The sequence below is a fragment of the Tyto alba genome, unplaced genomic scaffold, assembly GCF_018691265.1.
Source record: "Tyto alba isolate M040663 unplaced genomic scaffold, T.alba_DEE_v4.0 Super-Scaffold_42, whole genome shotgun sequence".
NCBI classification, from domain to species: Eukaryota; Metazoa; Chordata; class Aves; order Strigiformes; family Tytonidae; genus Tyto; species Tyto alba.
Window position 1 is genome coordinate 16,427,257 of NW_024881318.1, and position 22,786 is coordinate 16,450,042.

Here is a 22,786-nt window from a genome sequence, read left to right on the forward strand (position 1 = left end):
GGCGGAAGTGCAGCGGCGCGGCGCGGGCGAAATGGCGGCGGGCAAGAGGAAGCGCGGCGGCCCGGCGGCGCGGCCCGAGAAGCGAGCCAAGCGAGCTGCGGGCGCGCCCGAGCCCGGTGCCACGCCGGGTCCGGAGGAGTACAGCGTCCCGCCGCCCGTCTCCCAGGTATCTCCCAGCCACCTCCCAGCCCCGTAACGCTCCCACCCGCGCCGGCGGTTCCCCCGTGGGATGGGCACCGGGCCCCCGCGCCCCGCGGCGGGCCTGAGGGTGGCATTCCGCCTCCACGGGTGAAGGGCGCGGGGGCCGGGTGCTGCGGCGGCGGCACCCGGGGGGCTGGGGGGAAGCCAGCTGCCAAGTGGGGGGGGAGGGGGGCGAGCGGGTAGTTTTCTTATAGCCCCGGCCCAACACGCGGTGGTACGTTATTTCTGTGGAAATACGCGAAGAGCGTTATTCCCGTCGACGCAGATAAAGGTGTGCTACCTCTAATCTCAAAATCGTTTTGAAGAGTTGAATAATTCTGTTGTTTACAGCGGATGTGCGGGTATTACGCCCGTTTCGTTTAGGAATCATCCCGAGGCAGCTTCAATAATTCCTTTGTGGCTTCCCTAAAAATAAAAAGTGGCACGCTGAAGCCTGAGATCTCATCACATGCTTCTCTAGGAAAAGTTGAATTGTGCTGTGAGGCTGTAGCTCGGCTCGTTTTTCAGGGAAGGAGGGGGTGCCTTTTGCAAATGAATCAATGCCTGTGGTTTTCTTAATACTGGCATGTTTTATGTGAGTGAAAGGCTTTATGTAGGAACACAATGAAACAGCACAGATGACAGTTCTTCATGTAAAAACTCATGCTCCTGTGTTGTGTGGGTACGTTATCACTTGCTGAGAGGGTGATTCTATGCAGGTGGGCAGATAATGACAAATGTTCTTGCTGTGTTTTCCTGCAATTACCGTTCAGATGTTTATTGTTGATGTGTTCTAATAGTTTTAAGGCTAGAAACTGCCTGCTTCAGTTTTGTATTTTTCCTAGGGCAAATGGAAAAACAAGGAGCGAGTGCTTATTTTCTCTTCTCGTGGAATTAATTTCAGAACAAGGCACCTAATGCAAGACTTAAGAACGCTGATGCCTCATTCTAAAGCAGGTGGGGTTAGGCATCATCCCTAACTTTGATTTTCAGAATAGTTTTAAACTAAGATCCCTCTAACAAGCTGTTTTTTTTAAAGATGTGGTACGTAAATGTTTTGATGAAACTTTTATCTTAAACAAACACCAAAACCCTTTTGGGCCAACAAATCCAGCGACTGTTATAGCTGAATATTTTCTGGGAAAATGGTCTTATGGCCTCAGCCCTGTATGTGCACAGACGCTTTTAATTGCTATGTTTATTTATTGCATAACATGGCTGAAACAACCTGATAGTTATTAATCTTTCATTTGTAACCAGTAAAACTTTTGCAAAATGACTGTTAAAAGAACTTCTTGTGTTAAATTGGTTTTCCAGTCTTCTAAATATTGTTATTGTCTTCCAGATACTAAAATGGACCGTAAAGACCAGTTGTTTGTAATTAATGAGGTAATCATAAATTTAACTAGTGCTTTTTTTTTTTTTTTTTCTCCTGGGGAAATGCAGTGTGCAGGAGAAAAGGGCAGCCAAATTCAGAGGCTCTCATACTAGTTATAGAAGTTGTATAACTTCATAGATGAAAAGTATTGATATTCAGAAAGGGCTTGTGTTAAAACAATAAGTTTACTTTTGATTAATAAAAACAAAATGAAACCTTTAATTAAACATAGACTTTTGTCATGAAGAAATAAAACAGACTGTGCCGTTCTGTGTAGGTGAGAGGTATGTTACAATTTATATTTCAAGAAAGCAGGGAACAAATAATTAGCCAGACTGTACAGTGTACTAGGACACTGGTAGTTCTGAAACTAGAACCTAATGTCACAGCTCCTGCTGTAATGTTTATGTCCTGGAGAGCTTATGAGGTTGCTTGTAGTTTTAGTGAAGTTACTACTGGTGATTAATACATGAGATTTTTCAACAAAACAAGTGCTTCAACTTAGGTTTGGGGATCAGTAAGTGTAATTTATTAAGACGAGACCCTTGCTTTTGAACTTATGTTTTGGAGGGGGGAAGATATTAGAGATTAATGTGGAAAGTTTTTGAAAATGTCTTCAGAATTTTATAAAGTTCTAATTGGATATGTCTTTTGTAGGTGTGTGAAATGAAAAACTGCAATAAGTGCATCTTCTTTGAAGCCAAAAAGAAACAGGATCTTTATATGTGGTAAGAAGATGTTATGTTTTCTTACATTTCTACATATAGCTGGGGATGCTGCAGTTCTATCTAAAGTTTCTTACTCTAATCTGACGATGCGTGAAATAGCCTTGCTTAGTTAAATCTCTACTAATCTTGCACTTCTGTGGGTAGTGCAAGTTTACAGTGCATGATCAGCTTTGGTAGACTGTTACAGAAACATTTTGCAAAATTGTTTAAAAATCATGTGTTTGTAAGTATGTTAAAGGAACTCACTAATGCCATAAAAGCAACTGAAATTAATTCAGTACAGAAATAACTGGTTGGAGTGTACTATAGAAATCCAGCATACCTTCTGGCTGCTGTTAACATATTTCTTTTCTCTCTTCCCCACTATCTGTCCTCTGCAGGCTTTCAAATACACCACGGGGACCGTCAGCTAAATTCTTAGTGCAGAATGGTAAGTTGGTTGGCATTACTGTGTTTGGACTCTTGTGTTCTTGTCTGTGGTTTTCTGTAAGTACTAAAATAATCTTTCTAAAAAAATCACTGTAGTTCACACACTGGCTGAATTGAAGATGACAGGAAACTGCCTGAGGGGCTCACGGCCCCTTTTGTCTTTTGATCCAGTAAGTATAGGTTTTATTTCATTTAGTATGCATTTGTTTTCATTGCATGACTATTGCGTTTACCACTGTATGTAAAATTACATTTGTTCCTTTGTAGACATTTGACAAGGAACCACACTATGCCCTGCTAAAAGAATTGTTTATTCAGGTCAGTCTGTAGTTCTTCTGTCCAGTGTTTCTCCCTCATTGGAAATGTTTTTTGGCAAAATATTTTTTAAATCTCAACTGTTTTTTATGTAGTTGTTTTACACTTCTGAACTTGGAAAACATCTTCAAAGGATTAGGGTAATGTGCTTAAAATCACTGGGACACTTGTTCTTAAGTTTTGAGTTTTGAAATACAAGCTGGGATTGGGATCTTAGTAAATTAAAATGCATTAAAAATGAGCCATTTATGTTTGGTCTCTTAAACTATAGATAATTAGCAATACTGCCTTTTATTACAGGTGTTTAGTACACCACAGTATCACCCCAAAAGCCAGCCTTTTGTAGATCATGTTTTCACCTTCACCATTACAGATGAGAGGATCTGGTTTCGGAATTACCAGGTTAGTGGTCTCTTCTAGCTCTTCAAGAGGACCTCAGTGGAGTAATTTCATATCAAATCCATGAATTACAATGAAATGAGAAGAGTCATTATCAGGATATGCCAACACCTACTGCTTACACAAAGTAATTTCTGTGTCCTAAAATGACTTTATCTTCTCCCATATCTCTGGAGAGAGCTGGTTTAAGTTCTGTGTACTTCAGCTTGCATTGTTAGTTGTGATTCTGTGATGATTGTCTCAGTAATGGGAAGTACTAGTCAAAGCCTGAGCTTTGCTTGCCTTTTAAAATTAACGTGCTGCTCTGACCCAAAGTGCTTACTTTCTAAAGGAGGAATTCACAAATTAGTATTTATTGATTGAACCTAAAAGAACTGCTTTATATACAGTATGGTGTTTATACAAGTCTAGCTTATCAGCTTCAGTGGCATCATATCTTGGATTTAAATTCAGTTGTGTATCACCATATGCAAGGTGCCTACAAGGTCATATACTTCGATTCGATCCATGAGAAATGAAGAAAGTATTCTTTTTATTGCAGATAATAGAAGAAGATGCATCTCTAGTAGAAATTGGGCCTCGTTTTGTCCTGAACCTCATAAAAATCTTCCAAGGTAGTTTTGGAGGACCAACTCTCTATGAAAATCCCCATTACCAGTCCCCAAATATGGTAAGCAGCTTTGACTTTCTTTTTTCATTTAGCAACGAATTTGAAAACTGATCTTGCAGTCTGTGCAGGAGAATCAAATATGCCTTTCCCTGGAACCCCTTGTAGAAAACAGTGCCCTTATCGGATCACAGTTTGAGAACAGTAATTTTGTAAAAATAGAATGAATGCAAAATTCATGTAACTGAAAAGGTGGCATTACTTTTTGAAGATTTTGAGAATACAACAGAGAAGTTAGGACTTGTTTCCTCAATACCTGACTTCTTCCATCTTGCTTATTTGAAACCTGATATAATTTAAATTCTTGTTTTTATAGCATCGACGACTGGTAAGATTGTCAGTGGCGGCCAAGTTTAGAGAGAAACAGCAAGTGAAGGAGGTACAAAAGGTTAAGAAAAAAGGGAGTAAGGTGCTCATTGGAGAAGATCCCACTGAAGTGGTCTTTGAAACTCCAGCTGAAGAAAAGCCAGTGGAAATACAGCTTGTGAAACCAGAGTCAAAGCCAATTGTTAAAGATAAAAAGAAGCTACGCAAAATTCAGAGGAAGAAGCAAAAAAAACTTTTCAGAACTGAAGCATAAGCATAAATGTTACAAATGATAAAACTAGCTATATTGATATAATACTGTAAATACTTGTTTTTACAGGCAAAACTAATTGGACTTCAGTTTTAAGTAAATAAAATATAAATTCCTTTATTAGGATTGAGTTTGCACTCTTATTGTCTTGCTGTCTTTGAGAGGATTCTGGGTTTCGAAAAACAACAGTGCAACAGGGAAGGGGGAGTAGGACACTCCAAATACCTCCATGTTTGAGATTTGGGCCCTTACACTTGAATACCTGTGGGAAACAACTCACTGTAACATCTGCAAGGAGTAAAAATAACTGGGTAGTCACTGGTGCTCATCATGAACCAGAATCCAAAAGTCAGATTTCTTAGTCTGATAGCAGTAGAAAATCCTTTTAAAAGTTCTACAGGAATTCTCTCTTGGAGAGTGGTGTTCATTTTTTTTTTTTTTTTCCCCTCCTTGTAATCCCTAGGGAATGCAAAGGGTTATGGCCTCTTAATTTTTTTTTTATTAATAGTGCAAAAGCTGCTACTTTTGCCTGTCATAGTTCCTGCACCTAATCAGGTTTTTAGGACCTAAAACATAGCTACAGGGGAGAAATTGGCTAACTTAGGGTTCTAGCCCTTAATAGATGCATTGCAAGTTCCCTAAAAGAAAGAGGTACACACTACCCATGATGGGTGTCACAACCATACACCTACAGTAGCCTGAAATAGAATTATCTGTGATTCTTTGCTACAGCAACAATGCTTAAAAGCACACAATTCCACGCTCATACACATGCAAGAAAGAACCTTTTTTTTTTTATTACAAAAATGCTGTCCTCTTGGGTTAATTGTGTTGTTGAGGTAATGTTTTTTGGAGTAGAATAAGGTCACGTTTTTCCAGATAAAATTGAAAATCTCATATATAGCTTAAAAGTCATTAGAAACAAAAGTCTTGATTTTGCTCATGGATAATATCGGTGCTTTAAATGCAGCAGTGTTCATTGCACACTAATGAGCAACAGAAAGTCCAGAGTTTAGTTTGCTGTAGTTCCTGCCTACTTGTTGGGGCTGTATTTTCATTAAGCTCTTAGGAAATCACTGACTGTGAGTCTGTGCTTTTGCCAGATGCAGTTAAATGAGCCACTATTCATAAGTTACTAGCTGGGGAAAGGAGTGTACAACTGTTCTCTCACAGAAAGTCTAATGGGGAACCAGACTAAAAGATTTCAACAATAATTGGGTGAGGATTTCTGTGTAGTGCTCAGCAAAAGTCTGATTTCAATAAATTCTTCTTGACTGATGTTAGCAAATACTTGCAGACCTCTCTGGGGCTATTTCTTCATTACCTTTCTTTAACCTGCTTTCCAGTTCCAGACCTCATGACCTGCTTCTTCCACTGACTTTAGTACTATCTCCCTTTCCGCTCCCCCAACTTCCCTGTGTTTCAGGGTCTTGCTCATGCTATGTTCCTATTTGATTCTTCTGTTGGTTTCAGCCTCTGGCATCTTGGTGCTGAACAGACACATCTGGGAAGGAAGCTGACCTCTTAAGTGCTACTTGTTACCTCACCCAGCAGGGCAAGGGAAATTCAGTGTCACTTCTGCAACAACGTGGTCTGTGTGCCATCTGACTGGAAATACAGACTGGTGAATACAGGTGTATGCTCTGTGTAGTCTTAATACGTGGAATCAGAATATCTCAAGTTGGAAGGGATCCATGAGGATCACTGAGTCCAGCTCCTCGCAGGGCTATGTGAAACTAAACCATGTGGCTGACAGCATCATTCACTCCTTGAACTCTGACAGGCTTGGTGCTGTGACCGCTTCCCTGGGGAGCCTGTTCCAGTGACCAACCACCCTCTGTAGTTTTCTGAGCCCAGAGAGCAACTGAGCACCATGCAGCCACTCTCTCTCCCTTTCCCCCTCAGGAATGTGAAGGAGGCAAAAAAAAAAAAAAAAAGCAAAAGGTTCAGGAATCAAGATAAGGACAGGGAGGGATGACTCACCCATTATGGTCACTGGCAAAAGTCTCATTAGGGGAAGAGAAACATCAATTTAATTCAAACACTAACAACAACACTTCAGAAAACAGAGTAGGACAGTGAGAAGTATTACTGTATCTTAAAAACATTTTCCTCAACCCTCCCTTCTTCCTGGGCTCAGCTTTGCTCCCAATTTATCTACCTCCTCCCCTGCAGAGGCACGGGGGGGGGGGGGGGGAATAGGGAAGTACAGTCAGTCCTGCTGCTCCTTCCTCTTCAGGGGGAGGAATCCTCGCATTCTTCCCCTGCTCCAGTGTGGCGTCTTTCTCACAGGAGACAATCCTCCATGAACTTTCTCCAACAAGAGTCCTTCCCATGAGTTGTAGCCCTCCCCAGGCTGCTCCAGTGTGGGTCACCTCTATGTGTTGCAGTCCTCCCAGTGCCAAACCACAACAGCGGGGGCTTCCCATAGACTCCCAGACTACTTCAGGTGCAGCCACCTGCTCTGGTGTGGGATCATCCACGGGCTGCAGGTCAGCATCTGCTCCACTGTGGACCTCCATGGGCTGCATGGGGACAGCCTGCCCTCTCACCACAGGCTGCAGGGGGTTCTTAGCTCCAGTGCAACTCCTCCCCTCCGTCCTTTTCTCCACTGCCCTCAGTTTACATGGGTCTCCTCTTCACAATTTCCCCCCCTCCTCTCAGGTTCCCCTTCTTAAATATGTTATCACAGAGGCATGGCCACCGTCACTAACTGGCTTGACTTTGGCCAGAATTGGGTCCGACTTGGAGCCAGGGGAGCTTCAAGAAGCTTCTTATAGGGGCCACCGCTGTAGCCCCCTCTCCTGCTACCAGAAACCCTGACAGGCAAACCCAACATCCCAGCACACCTTCTCATTGAAGTACTTTTTCTTAATGTCCAACCCGATCTTCCCCTGACACAGCTTCATTCCATTTCCTCACATCCCGTTGCTGGCCACCAGAGAGAGGAGATCAGCATGTCCACCTCTGCTGCCCGCCGTGAGGAAGGTGTAGGCCACCATGAGGGCACCCCTCAGCCTTCTCTTCTCTGAGCTGGACAAGCCAAGTGGACTCAGTTGCTTCCTCCTAAGTCTTGCTCTTGAAGCATTTCTCCACCTTGGTCACCCTCTTCTGGACACACTCAAAGAGTCTGACGGCCTTGTGACCCAGAGGTGCCCAAACCTGCACACAGCACTTGCGGAGTGGGACGCTCACCTCCAGCCCTGTGCTCGATGCACTTTGGGGCATGGCTGGCCCTTTGCACTGCCGGGGCACACTGTGGGCATATTTTACATTGCTACCAACCCCCTCGCGCCCCTCCCCCCCCCCCCCGATCTCCTTATCTAATCCAAAACTCAGTTCCTGTCGTGACAACTTGATACATGTCGCGTGTAGAGAGAAAAAAAAAAAGGTGGCTTGGGCCAAACCTGCGATCTCTTTAACACTGATAATTGGAGGCGTGTGCGCTGTGCTCGCTGTGCTCCAGAGCGCTCACGGAAACACCTCAACTTCGTTAAGGGGCGCCAGGTGAGTGTCAGGCCGCAACCCGGCAGCAGGGACCGCGGCCGCGGCCCGCTCCGCCCCCGCCCGCGTAGCTCCTCCCGCCGCGGGGCGGGGGCGGCGGCCCGGGCTCTTTAGGGCCTCGCCGCCGCAGCCGCTGCCGTTGCCGCTGCCGCCATGAAGTGTCACTACGAGGTGCTGGGAGTGAGCTGCGACGCCGGCGAGGAGGAGCTGAAGCGGGCGTACCGCCGGCTGGCGCTGCGCTGGCACCCGGGTACGGCTGCGGCGCCCGCCCAAAGGCCCGAGGAGGAGGTGGGGCGGCCTGGCCCGCCTCCACCTCGCTCGGCCCCGCCGGCCCCTGACCGCGGCGTGGGAGGCGCCGGTTGTCGGGGCTTCGCGGGGCCTGTGGGGGAGCCGGGCCGGGAGGCAGCGCCCGCGGCTCCGTGCAGCCGCCCCCGGTTGCCGAAGCGGTCGTGGCGGGCGATGCCGTCGTGGGCTGGGTCGCTCACCGTGTCATTAAATTGCCTTGTAGATAAAAACCTAGAAAACGCGGAGGAAGCAGCAGAGCAGTTCAAGTTAATCCAGGCAGCGTATGATGTTCTCAGTGACCCCCAGGAAAGAGCCTGGTGAGCAGCGTGTGTCTGGTAGCGGCCTGGAAAAAAGACTTTTTTTTTTTTTTTTTTTTTAATTTTGCCTCAGCCAGGGCTTTGAGTTTGCTTCTCGCCGAGCCTTGGGGGAAGTCAGCGCGGGCCTCTGTGGCGGGAGCAGCCGCTTTGCCTCAAGATGTGAGGGGGCTGAGAGCCATGCCGGGGTGCGGCTGCGCGCCCTCCCACGCGGTGTTTCAGGAGGTGGCGTGGGGCTGGGCGCTGAGGGGTGCTTTTCGGGACACGCCAGCCTTGGCCCCTGCTTCATCCTCCCAGAGCAGGAGGCAGGTTCCATGCTAGCATAGGCGTCCCTCCGCTCGCAGCCCCCCCGCTTCAGCGGGTGGAGAGCCAGCGCCAGGCCGAGGGTGTGCAGGTGTGCAGTAAGCTATTGATTGCTGCAGACGGTAAGCCTTAATTACATATGTAGTGTCGCGTTTCTGTAATGGCCCTAATTTGAAATACGCCTTTCTTTTTTTGAGATTGCTACTCTAGATGTTCTGGGTAGCTTGTTTTTCAAATGGGCTGGAGCATCTGCAGCATTATGTAGCCAAAACCACCTGTACTAAGGTTGTCTTCCTTGAAAGGAAAGTACTGCTTTTCAATTTTTATATGCTAATATATCATTTGGAGGGTTTTTTTTGTGTGTAGGTATTGGATGATTTAAATAATGTCCTACCCATTTCTGAAAGCTTATTGAAGCATCTTGGTCATATGTGTTTGCTAGCTGCTCATTAAGAAATCGCTGCTATCGATAAAGTAATAGTGAGTAAACTAAAGGTCAAGAGAGAATATTTACTGAGCCTGTCTGTCTTCTCTCTGAAGACATTAGATGAGACCTAAATTCCAGACACTGAGCTAAACTATACCTGGAGGTGATATATGTACTGTGTTGGTTTACCAGTGCATCTTTACATCCTTGATACTGTGAATTTTTACTAGGTATGATAACCACAGGGAAGCTCTGCTGAAAACAGGAGATCATGGAGACTATCAAGATGATAGTTTAGATCTGCTGCCATACTTCACTGTTAGCTGTTACTCTGGATATGGGGATGATGAAAAGGTAATGAGTTAATTCATCTTTAATGAATCAATTTAAATTTCATGAAAAGTGTCGGCATTTGCATTGTGTTGAAAAGCTATTTGTGGAATTGTTGAACATGGGTAGTGATAATGCTTACACAAATCTTTCTATGACAAAACTTACGCTAGACACTTAGGAAGCTTTAGTTCCTGCTTATTGTCCAGCACTTACTTTGTCATGATTTAAAACTACACCATATGACTACAGAGTGTGTGTATATTATTTATTTACACAAGATAGTGAAGCATTCCAGTGCTTTGCAGTACCATCTGTTTATTCAGAAATATATTTTACAAGCTAGAATGCTTCAAACAACAACAAAAAAAAGGCAGTGTAACAACAGTCCTGGGGGAAAGTGTGCTTCCTATAATTGAATTCCCTGTTGGATTTTAATATACTCATTGCAACTTAAAAAGCTCCAGGTGATTATAAAAGCCTCTGCCAGAGAAAATCCTTATCTGTCTTTGTGTTACTATACTGTGAGTTAGTAACATCTTAATTTTAAAAGAGAAGGATACTTAATAGTGAATTTTATATTTGGAACTTCCTCAAAACTTGATCCTCTGCAACCAGAAACTAATCAACATCTCCAGCATGTTGAAACGTTTCTGATTTGATTTGAATACAGGTGCTTGATGTGTGAGACACAGAGAACATGGAGATTGGAATTAAAAAGAATGTGTGAGAATGGGAAGTTTGTTAAACAGGAGGGTCTTGCTATCTAGAGCAAGTGCTTACAAGGCCTTTACCCTGATTTTGGGTTGCTGTAGCAGAATTGTAATATTTCTCTAACATACACTACTGTAGCTGAGCATTTGTACATCTCTTATTGAACCATGCAAAATGAATCAGAATTTTTTTTTTTTTATTTCAGGGATTTTTTACAGTCTATCGACAAGTTTTTGAAAAGGTTGCAAAAGAAGAGATGGAGTGTATGACCCAGGGTGCTACTGAGTTATTCCCTATGTTTGGATATTCCCAAAGTGACTATGACACGGTAAGAGCAAGTGTAAATCTGAACTGAAAGTAACACAGTTAAGTCATTACCTTGTCCCACAGTGAAATCAAAGGAAAGACTCCTGCTGTCCTCTGAGGTGAATACAAAGCCATGTATCTTCTGTCTTTTCTACTACTGTAAACCATTACTATAGAGGAAGTGCTTGTGTTCTGATTCACAATATTTGGGTGAATTAAAATTGGTATTTCCTGTTGGACTACATTATTAGTGAAGCTTTTAGTGTAAATTCAGACAGTTCACAGGGCTAACCATCCATTATGCCAATGAAACTTAAGTGCAGTGCAAGGCCTACAAAACAAAAGAACAGATGTTTTCTTTGCTTCCTGATGAAAATAGTTTATCAGTGTTTTAATGCAACTTACATTACAGAAAGTGATACTGAGATTTTTTTTTTTTCAAATAACATGTAGTGTCTTGCCTCATTTAGGGAAACTGTATAGCACTTACTTTAGAAAATGGGAGATGTTGACCTGCAATGTGTGCTCCCACTATGATACTATTGTCATCTACAGTTACTACATAGTAAGATTTAATTTCTAAATTATTGCATGCTTTCCTCTGGAAAGCAAGAAAAGAAAATGTGTGGAGGACAGTTTCATTCTTGTCTGGGTTGCCAACTACTTGCTGTAGTCTGTCAGATTTACAATTTATTCTCAAGGTTAGCAGTATTTCTGTGTTAAATAGTAAAGTAATAGCACTCTCCCCAGTGAATAACTGCACAGTATCAGTGTACTTAAATGTTGCTCCTAATCTGCTACTTCCCTCTGTTACTTCTAGTGGAATTGTACTGTATGACTAATGATTTATGAAATGTAAATTCATATATACCTTAAAAATTAGTAACTTCAATGGTACAGAACTTGTCAGGAGTTGGAAACAAAGTTACAAATCAAGCTAAGAAGTGTCAGAATGGGTGTTTGAATGTCAGGTAAAATTAGTCTGGTTTAACAAGTGGAAATCATTCCCAGGGAGAGAATACTTAATGTCTCTGAAACTGCTAAAATCTTTTATTGGAGTTACTTTGAAACGTCTTTTGGAAACTGCTTGTTTTGAGGCCATGGGATAGGTATGATTATAGACCCAAAATAGCTTTTATGCTGTTGTTTTGCCAGTTGACAGGATTGACACAAAGGACTCAGATACTAACAGGAACAATAGACTTACTTTACTAGCTATTGCAAAATAATACAAAACATAAGATAATACATTTAGTCAGAATGGTAAGCTTATTACACTCTAGTTATAAGCAGCAAAGAGAACAAACAAGCTAATACTCCTTAATTCTAAAATAATGTGACAAGAAAAAGCAAGACAAGGTAATGCACCTAATCATTACTACATAGTCACGGGTAGTGATTAAGAAAGATACATCACCAATTGCCCTAATACTTTAACATCATCCAGATCTGCAGTCACTGGGGAGCCCTGGTTGCAGTGAGGATTTGGAGAACCTTTCCTGGCAATTGGGAGGTCCTAGGTGAGGTCTCCTAAGTCGCTTCAGGAGGGTCCAGCTTTTATAGTGTTGAATAAACAGGTTTCAAACTTCAAGTGCAGAAACATCTGTCATCCCCTCCCTGTTGGATTTCACCCAAAGCCTGGCCAGGGCTTAAGGAGGAACCCAACTGGGGGCATGTGTATCTATTTGGGCTTTAACCACCTGTTTCTCAACAGGGTCTGATGTCTGGTGATGCTGCAAAAAGGGACCAAACCCACATACTTCTCAACGGGTTCTGGTGTCTGACGGGTTCTGGTGTCTGGACTCATGGCCTTACCTCATGCCTCTAAATAAAGAAAGATCAATTGATCGGCTGTTGTTACATAATGAAGTTACAACAGAGCTTCTATAGATAAATATACTAAGATAGACTAGTAATATATTATAATGTGGCTAATACTACATATGACTAGTACTATATTGTGGGATGTTGAGATTCATCTGGAAGTCAGTTTTGATTCTGGCCTGTTGTTCAGGCCTCAGTACTTCAGATGTCAATTAATAACTGCAAAAATGGCTGGAATTGTAGCACCAGCATGCTTTAACATCTGCCTTGTTCACCCTGTTCTGGAAGCAGAATGCTTACTTTCTTTTTTTTTTTTTTTTAAAAATGATTGGATTTGTGGGGGTATTTTATGGGAAATGGCCTCAGTTAAATGGGCAAGTAATTATCCCTGTTATACAAAGAGATAATACTGTCAGAGGATTATAGCACTGCAGTGGTCACTACTCAGTGGGAGTATTGTGGGAAAAGTTTTTGAAGCGAGCTACAAAGATTCTGCAGAGGCTTCAGTATCTGATGTGAATGCTTTCTGTTAGAGTCTACTGAGTTAAGTCACAAGAAACTTGTGAGGCAGCTCGGTCGCTGCCAGGCCGCCAGGGAAGATTTTCTTAAGTCTGACTTCACAAGACTTGTAGGTCAATTATATGCAGAAACAAAAGTGATCAGTTCCAAGTATAAGTAGTAGGCAAGACAAAATCCACCTGGGAGTTCAGCAAAGCTGCTGTACAGTCTTCTGGAGAATGTCAGAGATGTGCTTGTATTTCAGGTAGCTGCTGAGGCAGAGGAAAGTCAGCTCATACAGCTGGTGAAGGGGAGGATTATCCCTGTCATCAGTTGATGGCTATGCATCCTTTTGCACAGAAAATATCCCCTTCTGAAGCAGAAGTTTGAGATAGGGAGTCTAATCTCAGATTATTGGATTAAATATGAATATTTACTGGTTATTATACAGCTGGGTTTTTGTGATAGCAGAGGAAAACCATAGTGACTTACCTGTCAGAGGCCACAGCCATGAACCTTTGCATGTAGATAGGCCATTAGAAATTGGTGTTGAGATGTTGATAGTTATAGTCCATGTGAATACCAATGGCAGAAGGAAGAGAAGAAGAGCTTTCTAGAAGAGATATTAAACTGTTAGGTTAAATACTTCTGTGAGGTGTTCCAAAATATGAGCAGTAGTACATGGAGGAGTGAGTAGTAAAAAGGCAGCTTAGGGGCAAGTAATTTAAGAACTGAGTTTGGATGTATCTTGTTTCCTGAATATACAAAATGCAGAAGATCAATAATTATTTGGAGAGGAATACAGAACAAAACAAAAAATAATTGTGCCATTTTCTTAATCCAGCATTTACTGATGAATAGTAAAAGGAAGGAGAATAAGGAAAGATCATTTACTGTTTCTTTTAATGTGAGAGCTAGGGGTATAATTTTAGTGTAGTCATATAATTTGCTAACAGAACTAAGTAAATCTTCACATAGCCCCTTGTTAAACAGTGCAAGTCATGGCTCTATGCTATTGTATATGCCAACAATTTACATGGGTTAATAAAAGAAATACTAAACAAATTAATGAAAGAAAACTCCCTCAGGGGCTATTAATTTCTGTCTTGCTCTGGAAGCAGAGAGACTATACAGGGAAGAAATAGCATTATGTACATCTGTGTGTTTTATTGGACTTTTTGTGCCAGTCATTGGCTGCTGTTGACTTGTATGGCTGACCTTTGGTGTAATTTCGCATGGTGGTTTTTAGGCAATATGTGCTTGCAAATAGTGTATCTGATTCTGATTGTGCTTTTCAGTTTGACAGAAGTACTGCACAGCTAAGTAACTGGGCACTAGTGTCAGTATGATCTAATCCTTCAAGAGGATATTTTTTAGAAGTTGCAGTTTGGAGTAGTTTAGACAATGCTGTTGGTTTGGTGTGGTTTGAAATTAATGACGATATTAGAGGTTTTTCTAAAACCTTCATGTGATTTATTTATACTCTGAGGGAAAACTGGCCTGTATAGAAGACAAAACTACTACAAAAGTCTTGAATTCTTCAGTATGGCTTTTTGTCATCCTCTGCTTAACAAGTCACTTGTTCATTTTTTTTTTTCTTACAGGTAGTCCACCCTTTCTATGCATATTGGCAGAGTTTTTGTACTCAGAAAACCTTTGTTTGGAAAGAAGAATATGACACACGACAAGCCACAAACCGCTGGGAGAAACGAGCTATGGAAAAAGAGAACAAGAAAAGAAGAGATAAAGCAAAGAGAGAGAGGAATGAAATGGTCCGTGATCTAGTAGCCTTTATTCGTAGAAGGGATAAAAGAGTACAAGCTCACAGAAAACTTGTAGAAGAACAAAATGCAGAAAAAACTAGGAAAGCAGAGGAATTTCGGAGGCAGCAAAAGCTCAAGCAAGCTAAGTACGTAAATGTGGAACAAATATTTTCTTCTAAACTTGGAGAAACTATCCATGAGAATACCATATAGAGTTAGATTCTGATAGTAGCTCTACTTGCTCTTTTAAACATCCTTAAGAATTGTATGTATTAGTTTGGGTCGCAAGTCTGAACTCTTTAAAACTGGATGTCTGCATTCTACTGACATGTAGGCAGCTAAGATAACGAGGGAATAGTTATCCATGTGCTGCAGGTAACTGGCTGTAGTAGCACAGAATCCAGTGTGCTTTCACCTACCCAGGGAAGTAAGATTTAATAATTGTCATTGTTACTTTAAAGTAAAAATAATGTAGGTTTTGGAATGAGGGGGAACAGGACTATGACAACCTGCACTTAGGTCAACCTTAGATCTGCCTTGGAACTGTACCTGCTAAAAAGGAAGTGGGGAAAAATGAAGTTTTGCTTTTCCTTTTAACCTTTCAGAAATGACACTTTTATTCGAATAAATGCATTTTTTGAATGCTTTTGTTTTTGCCAAAGTGAAGTAGAAGGAAGAGGCAATCACCTGAATATAAGCACAATTTATTCTTTTTTATTTTTTGCTAGCAAATGGGAGGAAGGAGCTTAAATTCTTAAATAAATAATTGCATATTGATTAAAGTTCTATAATAATTATTAAAGTATGTATGGAATGTATTAGGTACAACTATTCCCCCACGCTCCCTAAAGGGAGAATGAAGCAGACTTACGCATTTACTGACAAGTGGCTTGGTAGTTCTAAGTCCACCAGCCAGCTGGAGCAAAATTCAGCTGTACTGTGGTGCACTGGTTGGGAACTTGGGCCACACTTGGATTTGGAAAACTAAGCTGGTACATTCTTATAGTGCAGGGTCAAGGAGTAATGTGCTTGTAGCTTTTGTGGTCCTATAATGTGTGTGAGTTTGGATCTTGCAGCAGGTAAAAGCAGATGTGCTGCTTTGAGGATTGAGCTGACTTTCCTTCTGTCAGCTTGATACTGACCATGCTGCATAGCATTTCCTGCCTGAAATTCAAGCAAGACCCACCTACATTAGTAACTCTGCAGCATAGATGTGCCCATAGACATCACAAACTAACTGCTCGCATTTCCAGGCCCTACAGATAGTTGTTTGTTCCATCATAATATGTTCAGGAACTTCCTCCTAAAATACCTGAGAAGAAAAAGTTGCCATTAAATAATACTGTTTCTGTAATTCCCATGTCATGGACATAATGTAGAAATTACTGTATTATTCTGCTTAAAGGCTTGCTGAGCAGTATAAGGAACAGAGCTGGATGGCTATGTCAAATCTGGAGAGAGAGTTGCAAGAGATGGAGGCACAATATGAGAAGGAATTTGGAGATGGATCAGGTGATGAAGGTGAATTAGAACAACAGGAGACAAAAGGCATTGAAGGTATGGTGTGAGTCAGGGTGATCTATACTGAGTTGTTGCAGCCCAAGTATTGGCTCACTGCACTTAAAGCCCCACATCCACAGTTCTGACAGTAGGGCAACTCCCTGCCTCCAGTTGAAGGGTGCCAAGCTGGAGTCTGGCCCTCTGTTGTTTTCCAGAAAACATAAGACATAAATCTACAATTGTTAATTTATGCTAATTATGATTTGGTGAGATGGTCTTGATCTGTCTGTGTGTCAATAATACTAAAGAAGTTGAATGTCAGTATTGTGACTATTTGCTGGGGCCTTGAGAGCAGCTTACTTAAAAATCACTCATCTGACTTTTTGTCTCTCCAATCCCCACTGATCTCTCCAGGCAAACTGCATGATGAGACTAAAGGAGCTGAATTTGTTGACAGACTGTACTGCCCTGCTTGTGACAAATGGTTAAAAACCAAAAAAGCGTAAGTGTTTGTGGGTTTGGGAGTGGAGCTTATTGGGCTTTAACTTTTTAAAGTGCATTTTAAACGCTTTTTAATTTTACTGCAAAGACAACACTGAACATTATGTAGAGACATTGTAAGGGCAGAATTTTCTGTACTTAGTAGTGATGGATAAAGGGCTTGTTTATTGATTTTTATGTAAATACAACAATGTGTGCTCAGTTACATGCGGTAACCATCTGCTGCTCTTCACAGCATGAAGAACCATGAAAAATCAAAGAAGCATCGAGAAATGGTGGCACTGTTACGACAGCAGCTGGAAGAAGAAGAAGGGAAATTCCCTGTGTCTCTGGATGATGCGTGTGGATTACATACCAAAGAGGAGGAAGAAACAGAAGACATGCCCAAGCGGAAGTACTTTAAATTGGTTTTAATTTTATTATGACTAATGATTTAAGTCTTGGAGGCTCTCAGAGAGAGCTTCTGATGATTTGTAGTTGTGCTGGAACTCACAGTATTGTGCTATTCAAAATAGTTCTTAGCATCAGAGTAGCAGTAAAATGTATGCATTTGTATGACTGGATCCAAATGTTGTAGTCTTACCTCTTCTCTGCTTCTTAAAGTTATGTGTTAAGGAAAAGTAGTGACTTATTTTTCAAACAGGGGAAATTGCACAGGGCCAGTATTTATTGCTTTGGTACTTCTTTTGGTACTCCTTTGTCAGTTGGATGCTGGCATACATAGAAAATGAGTGTGCTTAAAATCAGAACTGATGAAGTAAGTTGTACAACTTCATTTTTTGAATGGCTCAAAGCATAATACCAACTACTTCACGAGTACCTTTAAGTTCAGTCTAAGCAGAATAAATGTTTTACTAAATGCAATGAGTAGTTTAGGAGAACTGTTTTTATCATTTCAGGCATGACAAATTTTTTATTTGTGGCTACTGTCTTCCTAATGTCATGTTAAGAGGATAACCAAATGGTGTCTCTTGAGAAATTCTACTAATTTCTTTTTTTTTATTCTTGAAAAGAGGTAACTTTAAATTCTTATCTTTACAGACTCTCAAAGAAGCAGAGGAAGAAACAGAAAACAGGGACGGTATGTAGTCATAATGATATTCAAGGGACTTTACAACCCAGTTTTGTTATCTCCTAATGCCCTGGTTTCGGCTGAGACAGAGTTCATTTTCTTCCTAGCAGCTGGCACAGTGCTGTGTTTTGGATTTGGTGTGAGAATAATGTTGTTAACACACTGATACCTTAGTTTTTGGTTAGGAGCACTTATCCTAAGTTAAGGGTATTCCAGTTTTCCATGCTCTGCCAGCAAGCAGGTACACAAGAAGCTGCGGGGAGCATGGCCGGGACAGCTGACCCCAACTAGCCAGAGGGATATCCTGTATCACAGAATGTCATGCTCAGTATAGAAACTGAGGGGAGTTGGCCAGGAAGGGGGGGAACACTGTTTGGGCATTGGTCAGTGTGGGGTGAGTAATTGCATTGTGCATCACTTGTCTTTTCTTGGGTTTTATTTCTCTTTGCTATGTTCATTTTCATTACAATGATACTAATTATTATTGTAATTAAAACAATAGTAATTATTAGAATATATATTTTAATTTTTGTCATTAATCTGTTCTTATCTCAACCCACAAGTTGTGGTTTGTTTGGTGGTGTTTTTTTTTTTTTCTGATCTTCCTACCCATTCCACTGTGGGGAGGAATGAGTGACTGGCTGTGTGGTGCTTAGTTGCCAGCTGAGGTTAAACTGTGACACCCAACTTATTTTTCACCTGAAGAATAAGAGAGAATTTGAAATGCTATAGAACTTGAAGACTGTTTTCAGATAATTTTAATTCTTCTTTGACTGCAAAATAATTTTTATTATACTTACTATGATCATATTTTATAATAATAATCTCATAGACCTCACTTTGTGCAGATTATAATAAATGTGGTGCTGGCTCTTAAAAAGCTAGTCAGAAGTGTAAAGAAAACAAACGGAAACAGGCAGATGGAGAATGCAAGGAATTGATTGGAAAGACCAGCAATGGCCTTAGGTCATTAGCAGCTCAGTTGTTTGGTGGTCACTTTCTACCTCGGTTGCTAGAGTTAATGTATTGTTTTTTAATTTCTAACTTAACATAAACACATGATTTGCATAACACATGATTTGCATCCTACTGACACTGTAGTTGTTGGAACAAACACATCCATTCCACCTTTCACTTGAATGGTAAACAGGAGTAACTGTTGTACTCCAGGATCTGAGTCTGCATGATTTGTCAGGTCTGTGCTGACAGCAGCAGGGTGAAATTCAAGAACGGCAAGTTGTTTCAGGCTCGAATGGCAGGAATGCCATAGTGACCTTCCTCAAGCTTTATCCTTTTCAAGTTTTACCTCTTCTTTACTACCTTAATTCTAGCCTTGTCCAAGTGAGCTATCTGTACCAGGTCCTGCCTCTGCCATCCTTTCCCGAGCTTAACCCCTCTAGCCTCTTATGTGTTTACCTTCTCTGCCTTCTTCCACACCATCATTATCTCATCCTCAAGAAACTTCCCTGAGATTTTCAAGCAACTGCATTTTTCTTGCTTGTCTTTGGCTGGTATTGCATAGTCAAAGTCAGTATTGGCTTGACCCTCTTGTTCCCATGCAGGCCATCAAGCTCCTGTTCAGCTTTTGCCTCCGCAGTTTGCTATCTGGTGATCCGGTTCGCACTGTATAGGTTGCACATAGGCACTGTGTCTGTCTTCTGTTAGTTTGGTTGCAAGGTCTTCTTCAGCCCTGACAGTAGGTGCCACTCTTGTGTAGCATGAGCTGCTGGTATCATGTGCTGATTCTTCTGTAAACAATCTGCACCCTCTACTGAGCTTTAGAGAGTGCATGGAATTGCTATAATTTTTGTTTTCTTTTCCTGAAGGTAGGTAGATTAGCCAAGTTGTTTTCAAGTAGTTGAGACTCTGCAAAAGATACTAAAGGTGATAGAATTGCATTAATGTAATGTTAGGTCAAATTTGTTACCCTTTTGGGAGCTGAACTGTTTTGCTTCAGATGTGCTTAGGGGTTGATTTTTTGCCAAACTGTACATGGAAAAGGCTGCCAGTGTTTCTAATGTTAGAGAAAATACAGTGTGTCCATCTATCTTCAGTCAGCTCAGTTATTATGGCTTAAGTGTCCTAACGCAACTGCCTAGCACAGAAAACTTCATCTAAATAATTAACATTTTGCAAAGCTTTTAGCAAAGATGCTATCTTATGTGAAATGTTAGCCAGAACAGAATGAGCCCAGTGTATAATTAAAAGCTACCTTCAATTTCCTCTTCTGAAATTCTAGAGGCTGTTTTATTGGTGTTTCTACCCTGCCAATCACAGGTGGCCTCATCGTTCAAAACAGGAGAACTAAAGTTTTACCTGTTACAATCTCATTGAAAACACAGTAAAATTAAGAGGGTCCATGGCTTTCTGTTCTCCCCACCCACCCATGTTTGAGGTAAATGAGTATAATACTATAAACATAATCACTAATGAACTTAAAGTAGTTAACTTGCATTTCTTCTGTTTGGACAGATTTATGAGGACTCTTGTGATAAAAGTGCTGATGAAGAAACAGTTGAACAAAAGGAGGTGCCTGACGTGAACAAGGACATTGGCTCAGAAGCGGAATTGCTAGATGATGGTCAAAGATGTGTTGTGTCAGAGGATGCAAGCACTACAGAAGATATCAGCCAAGGAAAAGAGGCAAAAAGTGAAGTGAAAAGGTGTGCTGTGTTGCAGTATTGCAGTCAGTGTGTCATCCTGTGTCATGTTTGCTGTCAACAAGTCTAGTTTTGCTCACCACTGTGTGTTGGGGGCTACTCCACTAAATTACAGTTGAATAAGTATGATACTAAACAAAGAATGTTAGAATCTGCTTTGGAAATGGCATTTGACTGTAGATCCCTGCCACAGCACTTACAAGTAGCTGATTCATCATCTAGCTGAATCATGAGATCAACAATTAATTGTACAAATTAAATTGTTTTAATTTTTTTGCTGGAAGCACTTGCATTGTGTTGTGCAAAGGAAGAACAAAGAAAAGCAGCAGAAACATTAATGACTGAAAACCCTCAGAAGCTCTTACATGTTGAATGTTCCTGTGCACTGGTATTGATTTTCTTTTTGTCTATCAGCAGTACTAAGCCTAAAGAGAAAAAAGCCATGGATGCAAGAAAGTCTGCTAAGTCATCTTCAGCGCACCCAACAACGGTATGTCTACTTACACTATTTAAAAGCTGGTGGTCATATTACTACAAAGAAAGTTGGTTATTTGAGCACCTCCAGTCCACAAATTCTTTGTTTCTTGCATGTTTTTAATAATACACGTATTTCTATCCCTGTGACTTTATTAGAAGCTAGGAGACTGGAACATAGCTCTTGTCCTTGCAGAGAAGAGCAGGACTAAATTTCATTTCTAAGAGTTGCTAAAGCTCTGTATCCAAGGCAGTTCAAACCAAATAAACAACTGAAGACAGAGCTGTTGTTATCAGGCAGTTGGTAGACAGTACTATTTGTGTCTTTCCCAATATTGATGCTTCCCAGAAAGAGCAAAGTCTTGTAATTCACTAAATGGTAAAGCTGAGAGTATTGTGTGTATTGCCAGGTAAGGTCAAAACTATTCTTTATCTTGAATTAGATTTGCATTAGATTTGTTCTTGGTTCTACTTAATACTCTGAAATTCCAAGAAGTTATACTTACGATTTTTTTAAATATACATATTCCACTACTGATTAACATTTCATTGTGTAAGACAAACTGCATACAACAAATTGGTGTTTTACAGTTATTACATATTCTGTAAGAATGTGAAGCATTTTTTTTTCTTACTGTAGAATGAAGTTCCCATCTACTGTGTAACCTGCAACAGTGCATTTCCATCCCGAAATAAACTGTTTGAACACCTAAAAGCCACAGGACATGCAAAAGCGCCACAAGCAACAGCTGCAAGTGAAGCTGAAAACACCAGAAGCAAAAAAGTGAAACGTAAAACCAGAACTTTTTTACAGTGATCTTAAGAATCAGACATGAAAACTCTCCTGAAACTGAAAGGTGCACATTGCCTGTGTTTGGAGTTAGAGAAGGCAAGTCCTGATTTTGGATAAAATGGAAGATGCAACAAAAGGAGTATTATCTGGTGAAGGAACCTGTGCTTTCTATTGTTGGCCTTTCTTTAATGACTGGATGTGACCTAGCATCTCAGCAGCCTTTACACTGGGGGTAGGGAAATAGTAATTCAAAGCTACTCAGCTTGCATTCCTGTAGAAACTTGCACAGATGAAGTACTTGCACAGAGGAAATAATAAATTATTTTTGCATTTATGTTGCAACTTTTTCTTTTGAGAGGGTTTAGCTCATGGTGAGTGCAGCCAAGTGACTGTGCTGTGAGCCTGGGCAGTGCCCCCACAGGTGGGACCCCAGTAAGTCAGGGGAAGGGGCCTGGTGTCACTTCTCTTGACTGACTGGTATCTCAATCACTCCTTGAACTGCAGGGAGAGAAGGTTCCAGAAGTCCAAGAACTGGAGCATAGATAGGGAAATGCGTGAGTCTAGGAGTGACTTTCCACACCAAACACCATGTTGGCAGGTCCAATTGGATCTAGGATTGCTGGTATTTCTGAGTCCTGTCCTACCCTCTCTCTCTCATGTGTTCCCCCATCTTTCACTCTCCCCTCCTCTCTCTTGCTCCCTTGTCCCCACCTTCTCTCTCCCCCTATCCCTCGTTTGCCCACTGTCTCTATCCCCTCTTCTCTTGCCCTCTCCCCCCTTCCCTTAAAACTAATAAGTAACAGTTGAAACTAAGTGATACAAGGCGAAGCCTTTATTTTCCATAA

General features: G+C 41.4%; 3 protein-coding genes across 8 annotated transcripts in view; 2 read left to right on the top strand and 1 right to left on the bottom strand.

Moving 5' to 3' along the window:
* Nucleotides 1-19: 19 nt before the first annotated feature.
* On the top strand, nucleotides 20-4,795 carry BRIX1 (biogenesis of ribosomes BRX1). 2 transcript variants are annotated; one of them, XM_042804907.1, is made up of 10 exons: nucleotides 20-166; nucleotides 1,026-1,137; nucleotides 1,526-1,569; nucleotides 2,216-2,286; nucleotides 2,667-2,716; nucleotides 2,812-2,885; nucleotides 2,983-3,033; nucleotides 3,331-3,432; nucleotides 3,971-4,099; nucleotides 4,413-4,795. In XM_042804907.1, exons 1-10 carry the CDS (start codon nucleotides 32-34, stop codon nucleotides 4,674-4,676), a joined length of 1,032 nt encoding a protein of 343 aa, XP_042660841.1. In that variant the 5' UTR covers nucleotides 20-31; the 3' UTR covers nucleotides 4,677-4,795. The 2 variants fall into 2 exon arrangements, with proteins under 2 accessions (XP_042660841.1, XP_042660842.1); XM_042804908.1 differs by having other exon boundaries at nucleotides 59-166; nucleotides 1,085-1,137.
* A 3,435-nt stretch (nucleotides 4,796-8,230) lies between these two features.
* DNAJC21 (DnaJ heat shock protein family (Hsp40) member C21) lies at nucleotides 8,231-22,275 on the top strand. Of its 2 annotated transcripts, none has more exons than XM_042804413.1 (12): nucleotides 8,231-8,427; nucleotides 8,686-8,779; nucleotides 9,737-9,860; nucleotides 10,756-10,878; nucleotides 14,783-15,087; nucleotides 16,347-16,498; nucleotides 16,856-16,943; nucleotides 17,178-17,336; nucleotides 17,984-18,023; nucleotides 20,487-20,677; nucleotides 21,092-21,164; nucleotides 21,789-22,275. In XM_042804413.1, the coding sequence occupies exons 1-12, from the start codon at nucleotides 8,331-8,333 to the stop codon at nucleotides 21,963-21,965; spliced, it is 1,623 nt and encodes a 540-aa protein (XP_042660347.1). In that variant the 5' UTR covers nucleotides 8,231-8,330; the 3' UTR covers nucleotides 21,966-22,275. The 2 variants fall into 2 exon arrangements, with proteins under 2 accessions (XP_042660347.1, XP_042660346.1); XM_042804412.1 differs by having other exon boundaries at nucleotides 8,232-8,427; nucleotides 21,089-21,164.
* Nucleotides 13,282-22,786, bottom strand: part of AGXT2 (alanine--glyoxylate aminotransferase 2) — a 29,375-nt gene continuing 19,870 nt past the window's right edge. For 2 of the 4 annotated variants that reach the window (XM_042804411.1, XM_042804408.1), the window contains one exon: nucleotides 18,034-19,892. In XM_042804411.1, the coding sequence (XP_042660345.1) occupies nucleotides 19,593-19,892 (300 nt within the window). In that variant the 3' untranslated portion in view covers nucleotides 18,034-19,592. Of the gene's footprint in view, nucleotides 13,792-18,033; nucleotides 19,893-22,786 lie in introns of those variants that run through there. The other 2 variants (XR_006166654.1, XR_006166655.1) reach the window with 2 other exon arrangements.